Source organism: Lagopus muta, chromosome 20 (assembly GCF_023343835.1).
Source record: "Lagopus muta isolate bLagMut1 chromosome 20, bLagMut1 primary, whole genome shotgun sequence".
In the NCBI taxonomy this organism is placed as follows: domain Eukaryota; kingdom Metazoa; phylum Chordata; class Aves; order Galliformes; family Phasianidae; genus Lagopus; species Lagopus muta.
The window spans coordinates 2,415,545-2,434,664 of NC_064452.1; the positions used below are offsets into that span (position 1 = coordinate 2,415,545).

At 38.0% G+C, this 19,120-nt stretch overlaps 1 protein-coding gene across 6 annotated transcripts in view; it reads right to left on the minus strand.

Annotated features, from left to right (window-relative positions):
* The window catches only part of BRIP1 (BRCA1 interacting helicase 1), a 104,034-nt gene that overhangs the window by 76,274 nt on the left and 8,640 nt on the right, over positions 1-19,120 (minus strand). For all 6 annotated transcript variants that reach the window (XR_007380716.1, XM_048966670.1, XM_048966671.1 and 3 more), the window contains exons 9-14: positions 18,635-18,834; positions 15,530-15,662; positions 14,888-15,039; positions 14,060-14,231; positions 13,828-13,965; positions 13,275-13,436 (exon numbers count right to left, since the gene is read on the minus strand). Coding sequence is in view for 5 of the 6 variants with exons in the window: in XM_048966670.1 (XP_048822627.1) it covers positions 13,275-13,436; positions 13,828-13,965; positions 14,060-14,231; positions 14,888-15,039; positions 15,530-15,662; positions 18,635-18,834 (957 nt within the window). In the remaining variant the exon portion in view is untranslated. The remainder of the gene's footprint in view (positions 1-13,274; positions 13,437-13,827; positions 13,966-14,059; positions 14,232-14,887; positions 15,040-15,529; positions 15,663-18,634; positions 18,835-19,120) is intronic.

Here is a 19,120-nt window from a genome sequence, read left to right on the forward strand (position 1 = left end):
AGCTCTCTATTCAGCATGATGGCTAATTACCTGGTCAAATGTTCTTCTACTATTTTGAAAGAATAAAGCCATTTCCATATTAGTGATAATCCCAAAATAAGGGCAGTAAATGAATGCATTTAATAAGTTGCTTAAACACGAGTGGCCTCAAATTCATGTCATTTCAAAGGAGACTTGGAGACCATCCTTTGCCAGACTCCCCCCTTTTCCAACATCACTTGCATTCTGGTATTACAGGCTCTACTAAAAATACTTCTTTAAGAACTCAAGACGTTCTGGAAATGGACAGAGTTGGCAGAATGTATTCAGAAGTTCTCTGAATGTCAAAGAACCTCCAGGACCTATTAGAAGCCTTCAGCTTGGGGAAAATGATTGTTTACCAAGTCACTGTGGTGGCACAAGAACAGTAGTTTCATTCTATTTCTATGTTTAAAAGAAAAAAGCCGTTTGAGGTTAAAAGTGAATACAAAGGAAACAGAGTAATGAAATGGGAAAAGAGGACTGAAGGGACAAGAGACAGCCAACTGCCTGGAAGGGTTTGGGTGAAATGAAAGAGCTGAGATTCCTTCCAGAAACAAGGAAGAAAACATTTGGATGAACTGATCAAGAAACTCCGATCAGCATTACTCCAAACAAATCCAGAAATAGTACTCCAAAACTACTAATAGAGAGTGCTCTAAAAAGCAGAACATCCTTTAAATAAAAAAGAAGAGAAAAAGGTCATGTATGAAGAGAATACAATCAAACCCGATGTTTAGGAGTATCATCAAAAATATTAGGTTTACAAAAGGGTGTGAAGAGCGTGCACCTCTCAGCCACAAGTCATCTCCTATGTTGTCAGAGCTAATCCATACCTTCATCTTTTTACCTTTTTCTTTCCAGACTCTGTGATTTTTCAACTGTGATTTTACTCTTAATCACATCCATCACCACAACAGAGAAAACTCAACTCCGCATGACACCCAGTCACTTGCATTGCACGAGGCTGAGGCTACACCAGCCAAGAATAACGCGGCCCATTGAATTATTCAAGCAGTTGTTCGCACTCAATTAGATTTTCATGAAAGGTTAAGCAAGAGACTGATTCATGGAAATCTCTTCATGTTTATGGAACGTAGCTAACACAATACAAAGAGGTCTTTAAAATTCATTCTTTTGAATGACTAAGCTGATACTAAATAATAACTTATCTATTCACACGCAAAAAAAACCCAACCTAGAAGTATTTTAAGCTTCAAATTGAAGGAAAGAAATAAAATACCTGTGCCCCAAATATTTCACTTGTCAAGAAAATTTGGTTTCAGAATAGAACATCAATTCGCCACTGTTAACAGGTAACTGAAGAAAAATACCAAATGCACACATAAATGCATACGAAGAGGTACTGCTTTCTTTACGTGCCAAAAGTAAACTTATTTAATATAGAATTTTAATGGAAACAGGCCACACAAAGATGCTATTCTTACTCAAGAGAGGCTGTGCCTCCCTTCTAAAGCACATTTCCCCAGCTATTTATTATCATTGTGGGGCTACAAGCAGCAATGAAGTGAAGTGTTGCTTTTAATCAGCTTTCCTTTACAGAATACTAATTCCAGATCAATTTCTATCTCAAAGTGTCATAGAATCTCTGTAATGAAACACTCCATAACTGTAAAACTGAAAATACGAACAAATATTATCAAGCATTTTTCTCCTGCCAAGAAAAAGAGCATTGTACTTTAAACCCAAAAATTAAACCAGGAAACACAATATGTTTAGAAACTTGAATTTCTTTGTTCTAAGGAACACGAAGCCTAGGCAATACAGAGAGGAACTCTAATGTGGAAAGAGCTTAGACAAGTCCTGAAATCAAAAGGATTGCAAAGGAACAAGATCTGAATGTATACTCAGATGAGTACAACTTTCTAAAGGAAAACATGTTACACACTTTTTTAAGTGCTTCTCCTTTCCAGCTGATAGAGATTTTCTAATGTGAATTTTACCACTAACCCTTCCCTCTTATTACAGCAAAACGTAAATCAAGTGCATAAAACAGGAGTGCATCTATTTAAATAAAGCAAAAGGAGTTAGAAGGAAAGTCACTTCACAAATTCAAGCCTTGCACCGACAGCCTTGATTCCAAAACTCAAACTGCTGAAGTTGATCAATACTAAGTAGGTTAATCTCTTCTCCATGAAAAGTCCATTTCAGCAGAAAGAACCCCAGCAGGATGGAGGCAGAACACAGGAAGCTGAAGAGAGACTTCGACCCAAATCTCACACTTAACTCTGACATTTTGCATTCCTTCCCTGAGTTATGATGAAAGATCACGCAGGCTGTTTTCTAATCGGCTGCTCTGCCATACACATCTGCCAGGAGAAAACTGTCCGCAACAGCAAATCTATATTGCTACCGTGTGATCCATTGTAAGAAATTTCTTAGCTAATTTCTCAGTCTGATATGCTATCTTTACAACAGAAAATCAGCTTGAAGAGTAAAACCTCATAGGTGTCTATGATTGCCAAGAACTGGTGCAGAAAATGTGTTGTCTTAAGTTTAGAAGTACCATGCTTACTGCCCCAAGCACAATTTTATACAATCATCAGAGGAAAAAGCAAACATTCAGGACCAAGTCTCATGTGCTGAGAGAGGAAACGTGGGGTAAAAGCTGTGCTGGGCCAGGCAGGCTGGCAGGCATGGGGAGGGGGGGGGAAGAAAAAAAATAAAACAGATAAAAGCTGCTGTGCAACTCAACTACATAATTAAACTAAACCCTGAACATGGTGAAAAACTCTGTATTAAGAACAAGATTCTGATCACCATGTGCTCACTCCAGCACAATAAAAGGTGAATAATTCATAATCATATTTGAAGGAAAAGTATGCATCACTCAACCTGGGGGAAACACAGGGGATTTCACTGGTATGATTTTTCTTTAGGGACAGTGACAAAGTGCCGCTCGCCAGCAGGAAACTGAAGCACTGAACTGTGTTCCATGTGCCATAAATCAACACTGCAGCCTACAGGATGTCTCTCTGGTACCAACATACCATCAATTTTTCAATAACCTCCTTAAATAATGGAATATGTGAACGGCGACAACAGTAATGAAAAATGAAATGTTTTGCACGCCAAAGATTCTAGAATAACATGGTTAATATGTTACTTCTACAGTTAACAGAGGTGTTTTTTTTTTTTTCCTAATACATAAAATCTTTTTCAAAACACAACAACTTGTTTTACCACAAAACAATTTGGAGGCTTTGAGCTCTGTCACAGCTGTTTCTAACCAACCTGGTTCAAAACGGTTTTGTTTCCTGCGGTTTTAAAATTAACCAAGACAACAGCTTTCTGTGTTACAAGAATTGCTTGTACATCCACCCTAGGCTATCGCTGCACTTCCCAACAAAAAAGCAATCCTTCATGCATAGAAAACTCTCCAGGAAAATCTGCATATAAAGGAAGCGTTTAGGATCCTGGTTCTGAATCAAAATATGAACGGCTCATTAATGAGGTCAGCATCTTGTATTGCTCTTCTCTCCTTCTGCAGCCCCAAATCATGCTCAGTCATCCCTGACCTCTTTTCCCCATCCCAAGGAGGAGGAAGGGATGAGTGTGGCTCGGCAGCAGCGAGGCGTGGGGCCACAAGGGAGAACCAACCTGAAAAAAGAGTTAGGTCATTTTTCCCTCATTAGGCAGCAAATCATGGCATGCAAAAGGACTCGGATAATTTCTCAGCAACAACCATGCAACGTATGCACAGAGCTCAGCTCTGAATCGGTGATTATGGAAAAAAAATTAAGGAATGATTTTAAACAGGGAACCACATCAGCTCTGATTGTCAGAGACATCTGAAACCTGTCCTTTGGGAGTGGACCACATCCTGACAGATCCGTGCAATCCCAGCTCTAAGTGAAAGAACGGAGCAAATGTTAAAACACAAAGATGCAGAGTGACAGAACTTTCTGTAGTCATGGCAATAAAGAATTACTTTCAGAGGCTATGCAATGACTTTAACAAAAGTTTTAATCAATATACTGCAGCTAACTAAGTAGATAATATTTTGATAACAAATGAGAGATAAGATAGGGTTCCTTAGACAGAAGAACAGAGGTTTCTCACCAATGTTTTTCCCCAGTTGGAAACTACATCTTGGTTTTCTAAGATACGATTTCGTAAGCAGTTGCAGGTTGCAATGGTACAGAACAACATTAATGGCAATGTAACCTGTGCAAGGTGCAGCCTCTTAAAAAAATGTTTTTTATGTATTTTGTTCTTTATTAATAAATACTTCTCTCCAGCCCACTTTCTCAAGGAAAAAATAATTCCGAGTGTAATTGTTGTTTATTGTTTGGACTTCATCATCCACAAACTGGGTGCAGTCACTCCTTGACTGCCTAAAATCATTTCCAATTACTGCTTAGCAAGTAGGAAAAAATATGGTAGGAAAAAGCCTTATTACAATAGAAATGAAAGTACATGTTAACTAGGTACAACAGTTCAGCTTGCAGCACTTTGACAAGTCAGAGCTCAAAAGTGAGAAACAGTAATAGATTTTTAGTTTATTTTCCTCATGCTGTATGCTAAGGGTATTTAAACTAACAGTGCAATAAAATATTAAACTGCACTGCTCTCGGGGTGTGAAATTCACAAGGAAAGCACTCATCTACCAACACAGCATATAATTTTTTAATGCATTATTCCCAATAATCTGCCGCAGGCTGTCACTGCAGATCCTATTCTCTATCAGATGCAATCAGCAAGTCTATCTGCACTGCGTAAAAAGCAACTGCCAGAAGGCACTTCTTAATTTCAAGTCTCTTGCAGTACTGATTTCCACAGCCCAGAAATTACCTCCCAAGCTTGCATTCATATTCTGCCTCCATCTACTTGATATTTATTGTGGCACTACTCTGGGGAGGAGATACTACAGTAATGCTCAATGAAGAACTGAGGGCATCTCATCCTCACTTCTCACAGAAAGCAGCAGTTGTTTGGACAGCTTTGTAACCAAAATGGCTCCTGTTGCCATTTTCCAACAGGATTACGTGAAAACTTTGTTAGGCAGTTCAATTTCCCTGCTCCTCAGGCAAAATTATTTGGCTTACAGATTGAAAATGCTATGAAGTTTCAGAGTCAGAAAATAATGAGTCACTCAGACTCTGGAAACCAAGAGGAACTGGAGACCCATTTATCCTACAGCTCAAACTTCACTGCTCCTTTAATCTAGTCCTGGAATTCTCACTTCTTCATGTAAGCGAAGTCAAAACATCTCATTTCTTTCATATCACTTCACCCAAATTCCCACTCACCCAGAATATCCACCTGAGTAACTCTCCACTTAAGACACAGGCTGAGATTACAGCGCTACAGTTTCTAACAACTTGATTACAGACCATACTTCATCAAATTATCACACCTTCCAAAGCAGCACCTTCACAGATACTCATATTAAGGTCAACCTTTGAAAAAAGCATGTTAAAAAAAAAGCACAGGCATTGTTCCATCTCCAAGGCTGAGCTCTAGCTGTAAAAGGGGTGACCACGCTCACAGCCATGGGTACACTACATGAGCTCTTCCCTTGAGTCATCTCTGACACTTTTCTGACCTCTTGATGAGCCAACTCAGTTCACAAGGCCAGAAGAAAACTAACCAGAAAAGAGGAAAAAAAATAAAAAGAAAGAAATCCCTTCCCATTGCTTACACGAAATTTAGAGCAGCAGGAAAACAATCACAAGGAGAAAGAAGGTCCTTGGTCAGCAGTAAGCTGTTGGATCATCTCGTGCATGGATTACTTCTAATTCCCCAGAAATCAGGAAAATTACTGCCATAACCACAGCATTCTTAGGAGCCGGTCATACTACTTAGAAAAGAAATCTTTTGCAGCTATTCAGATTGTCAGTTGTAAGCCTGAGAAAGTATACAAATTATCTTTGACACATCTTTTCTTAGCCTGCTTTGCAAGTACTGCAAGTGGATGGTCAAAAGCAATCAGTAACCAAGCAGTGGATTCAAAAAACTCAGAAAGTTAAAAAATTCTAACTGAAAACACTGTAATAAATCTTTACAATAAAACAAGCATCAGCTTTGAAAGCTTAGGAGTTATTTTACAGCGCTTCAATTATTCATTTTGAGTGTAATTCAGCACGACTCTGGTTTTCTTATTTTAGGGCAATATTTCTGCTGTAGCCTCCAGGATTATCTAAGAAATGATCCTGCCAAGGTGTGATCCACCTGTGCTCCGTCCCCAGGTTTAGTTTGGCAAAGCAACTTGACTGAACTGACGACACGAAGCAGGGAGGCCTGCACCAGAACTTGAGGGCAAAGATTATACACCTGTTTACAGAAGAATCTTTACTTATCTTCTCGTATAAACTTCAATATTCCTTCTGCTGCAGTTATTTCTAGTTGAGGCAACACCACCTCAGCAGTCTTCAGTGAAGAGTTCTGCGATGCAATGGCTGAACACTTCCATCACATGCAGGGCCTTTCACATACCTCTGTGCTCGAGTCAGTGCGATAAACTGAAACTGTAGACTTCAGAAATTGCATTAAGATTTAAGGAGCCATTGTAGCTCTCAGAAGACACCTCAGATAATGCACCCCAAGCCTGAAAATTGGCCTTTTGGATGAAGGCAAGGGCTCCAATATCAAGACAGTTTATATTACAGACATTTAAAGTTCTAAGTGACGAAAAACTGGAGAATAAAAATGAAAGAAAAGATATTGTATATGATTAATGGGAGCAAGAAAACCACAAAACATGAGGAAGTTGAGATAAAGATCAGAAAGAAAACTACTAGTACAGAGTGAGAGTAAAAAGCAATGAAAAAAAACAGTGGTCAACAAGAAAAGAAAACTTCATCTGCATTTATTAAGTACCAATGTTGAAATGCACTGTTCAAGTCATTAAAATTCAGCTTTTTTAGACCACTTATTTTCTGCCCCATCACACGAAAATCGGTCTGCTAAGATTTTCATCATAGGAAGGCAACAGACACAGCTTTAGAATCTGGCATAAGTCTTTCTTCTCAAATTAAACCCACACCAAAAGGGTCACTTCGGTGTCACAAGACCAACCTCAGCAGTCTGCAGTCCCTGAAACAAACCTTAGTGACTTCCAAGGGGCACCGCACAGAGCCACGGCAGCCAGGACACACACTGGTTCTCACTTGTTTAGTTTCTCTTCCATCATTTTACTCTACCTCAGCTGTTAGGTATGGGCACATAATTTGAGTCAGCAAGGATGACAGAACTCTATTCCCTAAAGCCTTTTCTTGGTTTTAGGGTTTGTTACATACTGTAATAGCAGCATTGCAGCTGTTGGACTCAAACAAATACAGCTTCTGAAGTAAGAGAATGCCTTTCCCTTGAGAGTAGCAAGCAAATGCTCTGCAGAAAGTGAGTATCATTATTAATTTACAATTATTTCATAACTTGTCTCTGATATGCCAGCCTGCTTAAAGGCCTCCTTTCTTTTCATCCCAATGAATGTGATGCTAGATATTAAGTATGGTTATGACATATGAAACTATAGACACATTGAAATCAGCGGGCTTGATAATCTCCAGAGATCCCTTCCAACACCTACAATTCTGTGATATGAGAAACAACATTTTACAGACTCATTTTTTAGCTGTAGATCTCTGAATGACATGTTATAATATTAAAATGATGCAGAAAGTTAATGTTTATGCAATTTAAAACTACATATTTGTGTCACAAAACATGCTGGGTGCAAACAGATTCCCACTTCCTGCAAAGATCTACACATGGCAGCACATCTCTTCCTCAGAGCACTCCTGCAGCTACCAAACAAGTACACCAAGGAGAATGTTAGTCCTGGTAGATTATTCATCCCTGCAAACTATACCTAAATGCAGCCAACAGAAAAATGTGAGCAACCTTGTGGAGCCCAGCCGGTGGCATCAGGTAATTCCTCTGCAATCAGTGCAACTGCACCTCAGAGCCCCATCTGGGTGCAAATCACGATTTTCCTCTTTAATTCCAGATTCACCTTTTAACTGCACAAACCTAACGGTCTCCAATTTTTCCTCCACATACACTGCAAGCAAAAAGGCAGCGTGGAATGTTTATCTCTTATCTGGATATTGTCATTTTACTGTCTCAAACTTCTTAAAACAAGCTTTTCGCTGGGGAGGAAATCAGTCAGCATCAGACCTAGTGGGGAAACCCTGCACTTGCTCAATGTCTATGGCTCTTACACAGTTCCAGATGTTCAGAACATTAATAATGCACTAACTCAAAACCTCTTTTTGAAACTTTAGAACGTGCAAATTGCATTAAAACCTCTTTGCCCTCATTAATGGTATTGTTACAACCCCAGTACTCTGGAAAATGTTTTTTGGCATTTGTTTAACTTTGTGATATTGCCATTTACTCATTTTAACAGCCAGTGCTCAAATCTTAATGCTTTTAATAGGCCTGGCCAAACAGACTACCATCTTTTGTGAATGTATTGAAGTAATTCATTAAATAAATAGAAGTTGTCAGAAAGCAGCATTTTTTCTTATTGATGATAGCAAAAATGGGTTTCGTATAATTTGTTTACAAAACTGCATTTCAGGAAAGTTTTAGAAATGAGCAGATTCTGCTCTTTTTTCACCGTTAGGCCCAATTCATTTTCTGCCACTATGACAAAACTCTGAAGATTATTTTTTTCCTACCAACCTCAAACAAATCTCAGTAAAGAAAAAAAAAAACCAACAGAAAACCAAGTCTTGAACTAAGAAGAGACAGACATTCAGAATTAATGCTGAAACTGGATCCTCCTCCAGCCTGTCATATATGGAGGTGGCACATTTATGTCCAGGCCAGGAGACAGAATATCCCAGGATTTGGGCTCATATCCAATGCAGACACACTGCTGTGCAATGGCAGGAAAGTCAATAGCCAGAGGTTAAACCAAGGTCCAAACTACCTACCTAAAGGGAATCCAAAGAGCCTGCCTGCTGAAAACAGCCCGAGTTGGACCAATTGCTGTGCTCTGCTCAGAGAGTTAAGTGATGTTGATGAGGTGTGCTTACCTGAAGACAAGTAGCACTGCCAAGACCAGTACACCAAAAGAATGGGAAAAAACACTTGTCTGTAACGGCACCTCTACTTTGGCTGATACCTAATTGTGAAGAGCCTAAGTGACAAACGTAGGTGCTCCAGTTCAAGCAGGTTAGCTGGCTGCCTGCTCTGACTGTCCTTACTGAAGACAAGGTGACCAGTCAAGACACTCAAGAAAATGGAGTAAGATCGACAGAACTTCCATCAGGATCCATGGAAACTCCAAAATGAAATTCAGCATTTATTTCTGCCAGTGAAAAAGTGACTCTCATAGTTTAAAACTCAACAAGGGTGGAATTCTTCCACATAGCAGCATAGCTGCAAACCCCAGTCCACTGCCACCTGCATTTTAAAACACACTGCAACACAAATGGTATAAGAAAAATCTCTGCTACAGACATTTGAATATAAATAAATCATAGAGAGTACAGCAAGTAGTATTTAAACTGTAGATTTAGGCCATTTGGCCACTTCTTAGAGGTTCTCCAAAGAAAGAATAAAGTTAATATTTCTATATTCTTAGGCTTGTACTCCTGGAATTCCCTTATTTTCCCAGCTATCCCCCCCACAAATCTATTTGAGGCAGCATAACAGAAATACACAGCAACACTATGCAAATATCAATTAAAATTGGTATCTGACTTCAAAAGTTAAAGTTTTGTAAAGGAAAGGAGATACAGAAGAAATATGATCAATCTGAATCAGTGGTGGGCACTACCTACTTCTTAAAGGTGCAGAGAGAAAGTAGGAAAAAAATCTGATTCTCAAGCGAATATTTTAAGAACCAAATGATCCAAAGCCTTTTGGCCACCTATTTTAAAGATTTTACTTCTAAGTTATGAGTCAATAATTAGCAGATACAAATTAACAAACATCTAAAAAAAAAAAAAAAAAAAAAAAAAACCAGAAAAAAAACATTAACATTATTGTCCAGAGCTTATTTTGTAAAAGAGCTACTAAAGAAAGGTCAGTTAATTCATCATGATGGATTATCACTAAAATTTATAAGCATTAGCATTTTTCTCCTCGCTGGATACCTTGACTTTGATATGACACATATTGAATGAATCATCTAAGATGCAGGCACCAGGCAAGATATATCTTAATGCAGACAGGTCGGCGACATGAACCTTAATGGTCCTTATCTTAATCTTGTTTAAAAGCATCTTAGATTTCTGAGTAATCTTTTCACCTTCTGATATTCTCTTTTATAGAGTGTTTTTCCTGGAGTTGCTACTGATTTTCACATAAATGCATTTTTGTTGCACAGTATCAACGGTGTGTTTTTTAGTAGCCCTGAAAAGCATCTTGGTTTGCAGTTTAATAAGTTCAGTTTATATTAAAAAGAAAAAAAAAATCAACATGCTGGAACTTTGTTAATTACTGAAAAATAATGTTACTGGAGATTACTCTGTATATTAAATACATCATCACAGCTCTTTATAACAGAAGACTACAAAATGTGCACTGTTTTCTGCTTGTGCATGCATTTTTGTCCATTATATTATTGATCTCAGGTATTTGCTGTACATATACAATCAAATGCTTAATTAAAGGCAAGTTTCTCTGCTACTGTTTTTGGAGTTTTTGACTTAAATGCTAGCTCCTATAGCACCATACCCTGGTGACATTCCTACTGTTCCATAAGAAGCATCTTGTTCTCTCACGATTAGGTTAAAGTTGCGACATTTAGACATGTGTTTGCCTTCCATTTATTTGCACACGGAAACTTTCAAGTACTTTGGCATCTGCACTTGTTGAATAGACTTCTATTCAGCACTCGAATAGTCTGAAACAAATCACTACATCTCTGCTCAAGTTTCACAGGCTCTGACATGAATACATGGCTCATCACTTTCACCTTGGTGCATTACTATTTACAATGCTACCTGAAATCCCAGGCAAAATACAGAGACATAAACTTATAAAAGCCCCTTAAACTTCAAGAGCTGAAAGAAGATTAAATGGTTCGATTTGTTCTACTTTTGCCATAAATTTATTCTTTTTCTGATGTTGAATAATGACATTGCCCTGCCTCAGAGGACAAGCAATGACAGAACAGCACCTGGCTCCTGGCTCCCTGCTCCCAGCACAGTCCATCACAACACACCGTGCCACACAGACCGGCTTCTCTACCTCTGCTTCCTGTGGGCAGTGGTACACCTCCATTCCCTCTGTTCCCAGTGATAAAGGCTAGAAAGCACACCATTCTCATAACAGAACAGAAAACACACTCATATTTTATTAAAGCCTAAGATGCAATTTCTGCCTCTTTTTTTCTTGTCCTTTTATTTTTAAAGGAGTAGAAACTGAAATTTTGGAAGTAACCTAATTTTTGAAGATATCAGACCAACGCATAATCATTAATTTAGTGAGGAACATGACCAGGTACATTAATCCTATCTCTACAGCCTTGAAAAATTTCTTGAAAAGGTGCAATCTCCCCATGAAAATCTCTCAGAAGCAGTTTTGAAATGCAAATCTGCAGGTAAACCATATTCTGTATGACGATGAAAGAAAAATATCTTCTTTTCCCTGTACTAATATACTTATGCTTACATTATTCTGTATTTTCAACAAATTAATCTCTTAGTTTTAAAGGCAACCCAATCCAGAATAAAAGCAGCAGCAGAATGAAAAAGGGCATCCATAGAAAAATATTGGCAATGTGATTTTAAAATATCATCCTTCAATTGTCTGCAATTTATATTTATCAATACTTTTGCTGGGTTCATGGAAGTATTCCCACAAAGAAAAAACACTCAACGTGTTTAGCTGGGTGACCTTTAGCAAAGCATAAGGGCAGTGAGAGGGGGAAGGGTACCAGAGCTGTCCAGCAATCTCTTTCCCTCTTTACTAAATGTCATTACAAAGTCTTTCCATACCTTCAATTCAGATTACTATTCTCCTAAAAACTTCCCAAAGCATTTGCCAGGTCTGTATGCAACAAGATCAACTGTCACATGCTGCTTAACATTAAACGCTAATTAGAACAGCGATGATGGTGGAAACTGAAATATGCCCACAAACTCCTTACGAAAATGAACTGAGTACAAAATTTGTCCTCAGATTGTTGCCTTTGTGTATCAGCAGAGTTTTGTGAGCTAAGCTGAACAAATTTATAGTCAGCAATCCACTGTTTTCACTGACTGCACATTACCTGGTCTAATGTGGTCACCTAATGGCTGCAGCCAGTAACTGCACTGATGACTGGAATCCTTTAAAGACGCTCAGAAATAAAAACGAAGAAAAATCCTTGCTTTGCTAACCCTTGTTGGTTTTATCATTTGTCATTCAGTTAAATGATCAAACTAACATGAAAGCTTGGAAAAAAAATAATAGACAAGTCTTCTTTCACTTTAAAAAAATATTCTCTTGCAAGGAACCCTGGAGATGAGCAAAAGGGTCTGAAATCTTTGTTTTTCCATTAGACTGCAGGGCTTTTTTTTTTTATTGTATAGCAGGGGCTTTCATGGTTTTATTGTGGTTGGTTGTTGAGTTTGGATTTGTTTATTTAAGCATTGCTAAGATTTTTTAGAATTTAAAATGAAAAAACCAAAAAAAGTCAAATTCTTGCAAATATTACCTGAAAAGTGGGCAAGAATAACAGCTTAATATTGCAGGTTAATACTCCTGTTCCCTAGAGCTGACCATAAATAACCAGAACTAACGGAGAAGAAAGCAGAACTTCTGTGAGGTACAAATTAACCATAATTAGATATCTGTTGTTAGTGAAATTTGATATCACATAGTCTGAAATTGAAAGATCTGATTCTTTTCAGCTGATGCCAGAGAGCAATTCCCATCAGACTCAGGAAAAAATATACCACAATCTTCAGCACAATGAAAGCAAACAAGAAAGAAGGAAAGCAATGGATGAACACTGCATTCAAATAGTATACAAAGAATATGCAGAGTTGTTCTTTTTACTTCATAGGTTCGAAGCACTCAAAAAACAAAGAAAAAATCGTACTCCTTTCATCATTACTGAGATGCAGACATTGTTGAAAACAAACACAAGCCTGCTGTTTCAAAAAACAAATCAGCATAGCAGCCAACACGAGCCTGAAGAAGTTGCAGTGCAATATAATTATGTTACTGCAATATATTTATTCTATGTACATCCACATGTTGATGTGTAGAACGAAAAAATTCACAGTATGTTTTTCAAGTACAGCAGCTGTTTTTTAAAGGAAAAATATGAAGAGAGATTTCCTTACCTTATAAGATGGCAAAAAACACAGAATTCCTTGGCCAACTCTTTGACACACTGAAAGGAGAAGTGCTCCCACCTCATCTTGGAACTCAAAGGTCTCTGTATGCTGGAACGTGGCGCACAGCTTCCGACCATTCGGGCCTGCTCCAATGGTGCCAACCCAAACCTTGTGTATTTCACAATTAAAAAATTAATACTAAAGTAAGTGACACAAAATTTGCTAAATTCTATTATGCTAAACAATGAAACTTTAAAGACGAATTAAAATATTGAGATCTCTCTCTAGGCAAATGACTCCTGGCACTTAAATACTTCAGAAGAGCACAGTAACTGAGATGAAACTGAATTACCAAATAGCACAGCATTACATCTTCAAATGGAGGGGGCACAATCAAAAGGTTACTTTACAATTGCATAATTCCATGTACCAGCCTGGTCTGCACATTTTTTTCACACTCGCAGAACGCATCTGTCAGTATTTTTATTTGCAAGCTACCTTTATTTCATAATGGCCAGCATTATACCTGAAAGGAGGGAACAACTCTGCAGGAGCTTACCTGTGAGTTCCGGACAACATGATTGGCCTCCAGCTGAATGGAAAACTTCACACCAAGTTCGGAAGAAAATGAATCCATTGGAGAGAGCGTACCAGAGGTCAGAACAATTGTTCTGACATCATTTAGGTCTGAAAAAGCCTAAGTTGGAGAGAGAAATGAATTCAGAAAACAGATGCAATCAGCTACATCTATTTGCTATCATTCAAAATTAGTTCCTTCACACCCAGCTTACCACAGCAGGATTTAAGCACCAAAAATTAAGCATGTGGACTGCAGTTTTATGTCGCAAATTCTTTTTATGTTTGGTCTTTGCAAGGAAAGCACTTGTATCTGAAACATCAGGTTGGTTTTCATTTGTCCAAGCGTAAGTTTGTTGCAAAGCAACTCTGTAATCATCTGCAAACCTACGAAAAGGCACAGAATATTAAAACTACAGTTAAGCAAATTGTAAGCATTAAGTCCATAAAAGGTAAAGATGATATGTTGCCACAAGCCTTTACAATTTAAGTATAAATAATTTTATATGCTGCAGTATCTGAAAACAGAAAAGCTGTTCGTGCAGGCTGTGAAGGCTTCTTCACTACAAGAAGGTAACTCTGCAAGAGATGTGAAGTTTCAATAGTTGTCAGTTCTCCTTTTGGATAAATAATGAAGCCTCGCAGTAATTAATATCTTTAAATATAAGGTTTAAAGCAGAAAGCATTACTAGCTGCTGGAATTTAGTAGGCAGAAATCAAACAGTAACAGCTACATAGAAAAACAAAACCCATGCACATTTAACTTGGCAATGCATCAAGAAAATTCATTTCTAACCTTCAAATAAATTTCCTTCAACACTTGAATTCATTCCTGAGTGAAACCAATATAATTTGATAGTATTTAAATTAGTTCTCAATGAACTCTTCCCACATAAGTAAATTTCCCAAAGCTTTTTGAAACGTTGGTTTCTCCTCAGAGTTCAGACACTATAACAGAAGTGTCACACAAATGAAACAGACTGTTTGGCAATGCAGCTGAATTGACCACCACCACTCAGCTCAGGCTGTGTGTTTACACTGACCTGCTGTTATCTTTAAAAAGATATAGAAGAACCATGAATAAACCTTTCAGCACAATCTGAGTGGCAGAGCTCACGATAGGGATCTCAACAAGCTCCTCTTTACCAAACATTGATACTTTTTCTTCTTTTTCCAAGACAGCAGAAAGGTGTTTCTATGAGAGGCAAACAAATTCCATGTTAACATTCTGATTTATCTTCCCAAAAGCAAAATTAGTACAGATGCAAGACAACCTGCTTTAAAAGTTCACCTACGACACCTATAAAGTCTGACTGAAGATAGAACTGGAAAGGAAAACTTACAGAGCTTTTGGCTTACACAAAAAAGAAAGGATAGGGTTGAAAATACTCTAAGTACATTTCAACAGTCAATAAAAAAAATGCAGACAGATAGAACAGACAAAGCTATCGGTGACTAACTGGCTCAATTTAAGATAATTGTACATGATCAATTTTAACCTTTAAAACATGGATTTTCTGCAAGTTGCAGCAGCTCAGATGGATTACTCCTGGTTTTCATCACATATAATTTTTAGACAGCTTTTCAAAATTGTAGTAAAGTAACAGATGTGTTAACATTTAGTTTACGGGTATTTTAAGATGTTCAACAACTCTGGTACTCATTTATACAGCTTACAACATTACCTGTAAAATGGGAAAACTAATATTGGTTATTCCCATTTCGTGAAAATGGTTGAGCATTTCTTTTCCACTCCAAACCTTACAGGAGGTTTCATACCCTGTTTCTACCAGCTGACTAGAGCTTGCCCGTAGCCAGCTATAAAAGAAAGAAATCAGAATCAATTTTAACACAAACTTTGAAATACATTCCAAGTACCAGAAAAATTGAACCTTGAATTGCACCACTCTTCCATAACCGTGATAAATACTTGACCACATTTTCCTTTCTGCCAGCTGATCTCTCTTGAAATGAGTTGCTCTTGATGCAGCTGAATGACAAGAGAGGAAAACTTCTCCCTATGCATTCATATTTTATTGTTATGTATTATTTTTACAGTAAGGAAAAGAGATTAAAATAAAATCTGTTCTTATGATATAAGATGTCAGGCTCATTTAGGAAAGATTTCTACCGTACTTTTAAAGCCACTCGTGACTCTAACTGATAAAAGTTGGATTGTCATCCTCTCAATTACAAACCTCTCTAAAAGAAATAAATCTTCAGACATGAAATGACTCCTTTTAGTTCCTACACAGATACCTGTAACTCTGCTACAACTTGAAAATTAAGCAGAATTATAACCACAGTGACAATGCAATACATGATAAGGCTTTCTAAAACCAGGACCTAAGCAGGCACATCATCTCATTTGTGGCAGTGCTAAGATTTCCACTACCTAAATATGTCTTTCATCATCTCTGCACCGTTACAAAGGCTCTCCCCCTCTGTCTAGAAAAGCAGGCAGGCTCCTTCTTTCTCAGGAAATGCCGAAGCTGTCTGTCTCATCAACCAGCAGGAGGCATCAGAAAGACAGCTGTCATTTCTACAACAGTTCAAAATATGTATCTGTAAAATCAGTTAATCATTATCAAATAAAGCAACAAGGCTTAGTAACTGTTTCAGCTCCAGATTTCCTGTCCTGTCACTGCAAATCATCTGCTCAACAGAACAATTAGAAAACCTTCCTTTTTGCCAGGTTACACACAAAAAAATAATCTCCATAAATACTACCAGAACAATCACTCCTTTGGCCATAATTTGCTTTATCTTGTTGAGGAATGATGATCACTAATACAGGCATAAGTTCAACAGTGTACTACTCAGCCCTAATTCCTCAAATGTATCAACAAAAAGACCTGGAACTAAAATTAGGAAGATGCAGACAGAAATGAATGCGTGACAGCATGCATGAAACGAATGGTTAAAACATTTCAGGAAATGTAAAACCTCTGTTTCCCTGTTCTAAGCCTTAAATACCATCACATACTTTAAAGATGGTTTTGCTATAAATGCAAATACAAACACTTTCCTAATCTAATGCAAAAGGGCAAATTCTAGAAAAGAACAGCCATCCTATTAAATCTAACGGCAAAGCATTTACCTGAAACACCTGTTCATTATTTTAAATAAGTATTTATTTCCAGAGAAAAATTATAAGCATAAATAAAATCAGCTTCATTCTCACATATCTATGGTACTGAAGTGGAAACAGCAGCATATGCAATATTTTGAGGAAAGGATTCAGCACATGTCACAGACTGCCTTCAGCTCAAGCATGTTTACCCCTTCCCTCCCTACCAGAAAATCCTGTTGTTGACACCAAACGACCAATTGAAGGAGTGATTGATTGGTCTTCCACTGACCAAGCCATTTGCCCTTTTTAACCTGCATTTCATCAGAAGAGCTTGCTAGCAAACCTCCATTGCTGTATCTTCAAATTCCTCAGAAAGGTCATTTTGGCACCTCAGTGGCACAAAGCCCATTGCTTAAGTGCTGCCTGGAACGAGGGCCCAGGACCTTTCCAAGTGAAATCAGATTTTTCTAATTACCCATGCATTTGGCAAAGCCACTTCACTTTATGCAACAGCACATTACCAATTACTGGCCATTTACACCCAGTCCTCTGCTTTCCAACTGCTTTCCTTATTGTTGGCAGTTGCCAAGACAATCAACCTTCATTTTTCTGATAAGGTTAAAAGGCTTGGGGCAATCAAATCTCCAACCATGCTATTTCCATTTTGTACTAAAATACAGCATCTGAAATAGCTAAAGTAGGAGAACTAGCTTCTGCAGAAGAGAAAACCAGAAGCCATTTCTCTGACACAAGCATTAACTCTCAGGACAGAGCATAGGAAAACGATGAACTACTTGCTGTAGTGCTGCACAGTGTATTCCACCAGCCACTGACACAACAAAACAATGATTTGACATGCACTGCTTCAGAGCTCAGATCACTTCAAGGCCATGGCGTTTAGCTTTCTCACGTTCCCACTCCACACAAAACACCCTTGTGCCCTCATTTTCTCCCCTTCTTCCCAAGCTTCTGCCCCTACTGTACTGGTTTATATTCCACTTCCTCTGAAGATTTCCAGCTTCTGTTGAGGCCCCCTCTTCCAATCCTCTCTGTGCTTTCTGGATTTTACATGCTTTTTTCCTCTTACTACCTTTTCCTTTACATGAACAGCAGTAAAAACAAAGCAGGGGAGAGGAGAACATTTTCTACTTTCTCAGCTTCATTCTGCCTTACTTATCAACTCTAGCTCCCAAAACTACACTCTCAGTTACTCATATTTCTCTGTTCACTGAACTCCATGACACTTGTGTTTCAATAAGGCAGGTGCGCAGAGATTCAGCACATCCTTGGTTTCAAATTCAGTACAAAAGCAAATCATTAAAATCATATTCTGCTGACATAACGTAGGGAGAAAATGATCAGGAACAGTGCGTGGACAACTTGTGCCTGAGAATGATCAGAAAAAAGGACAGGGTGAGCTTGTGCAAAGTGTTTGCTGACGGAATCCTCTGAAGACTTAACAGGTCTCTACTGCAAATCTGTACATGCTGCAGGTTTTCAGAGCTCTCCACTCAAATTTGAGCCAAGTTTTGCAGGGAAAACAAAGGGAATGAGTGATAAATTCACTTTCAAATATGAAGAATCTGCAACCAAATCAAGAAGGGACTGAGATTCCTACTATTGCAGATTGTGAACATTTTAAGATAAGACAAAAGGAGTCTGAATGCCCTTATCTAAATACTAATTGACATAAAGCAATTAAAAAGGATTGTCTTACTTTGTCAAAGAGTAGCACACAGCCCGCAGGTGCTCATGATCCTTCTGTCTGATGTTGTTATTGACCATGAAATCTAGCTCTTCTCGAGCAGCATTCAGCTGACTTTCTGTAACACTGTAGCTCACTGCCTCCCGAGCACTGTCCTCAATATTGTGGGCTTCATCCAAAATGACTACCTGGCCTTTCAGGTTAATTTCCATCTTAAAAAAAAAAAAAAAAAAAAAAAAAAAAAAAAAGTAATAATGAGAAATAGCAACTAATAGGATTCTGTTCAAAAAAGGTCTCCATGAGCCCAACAAGTGACTGATTAGCTAAGCTATATGAACAAAGGAAACACTGCTTGAAATACAGAAACATCCATTCAAAAATAAATCAATAAATAATTTAACCCAGGAGTTACTTGTAGATTATATCTGGATACAAATAGGATTTCAGTGACCACTGAACATTACAGTTTTGTTTTTTTTAACTTCACTTATTGCAGTG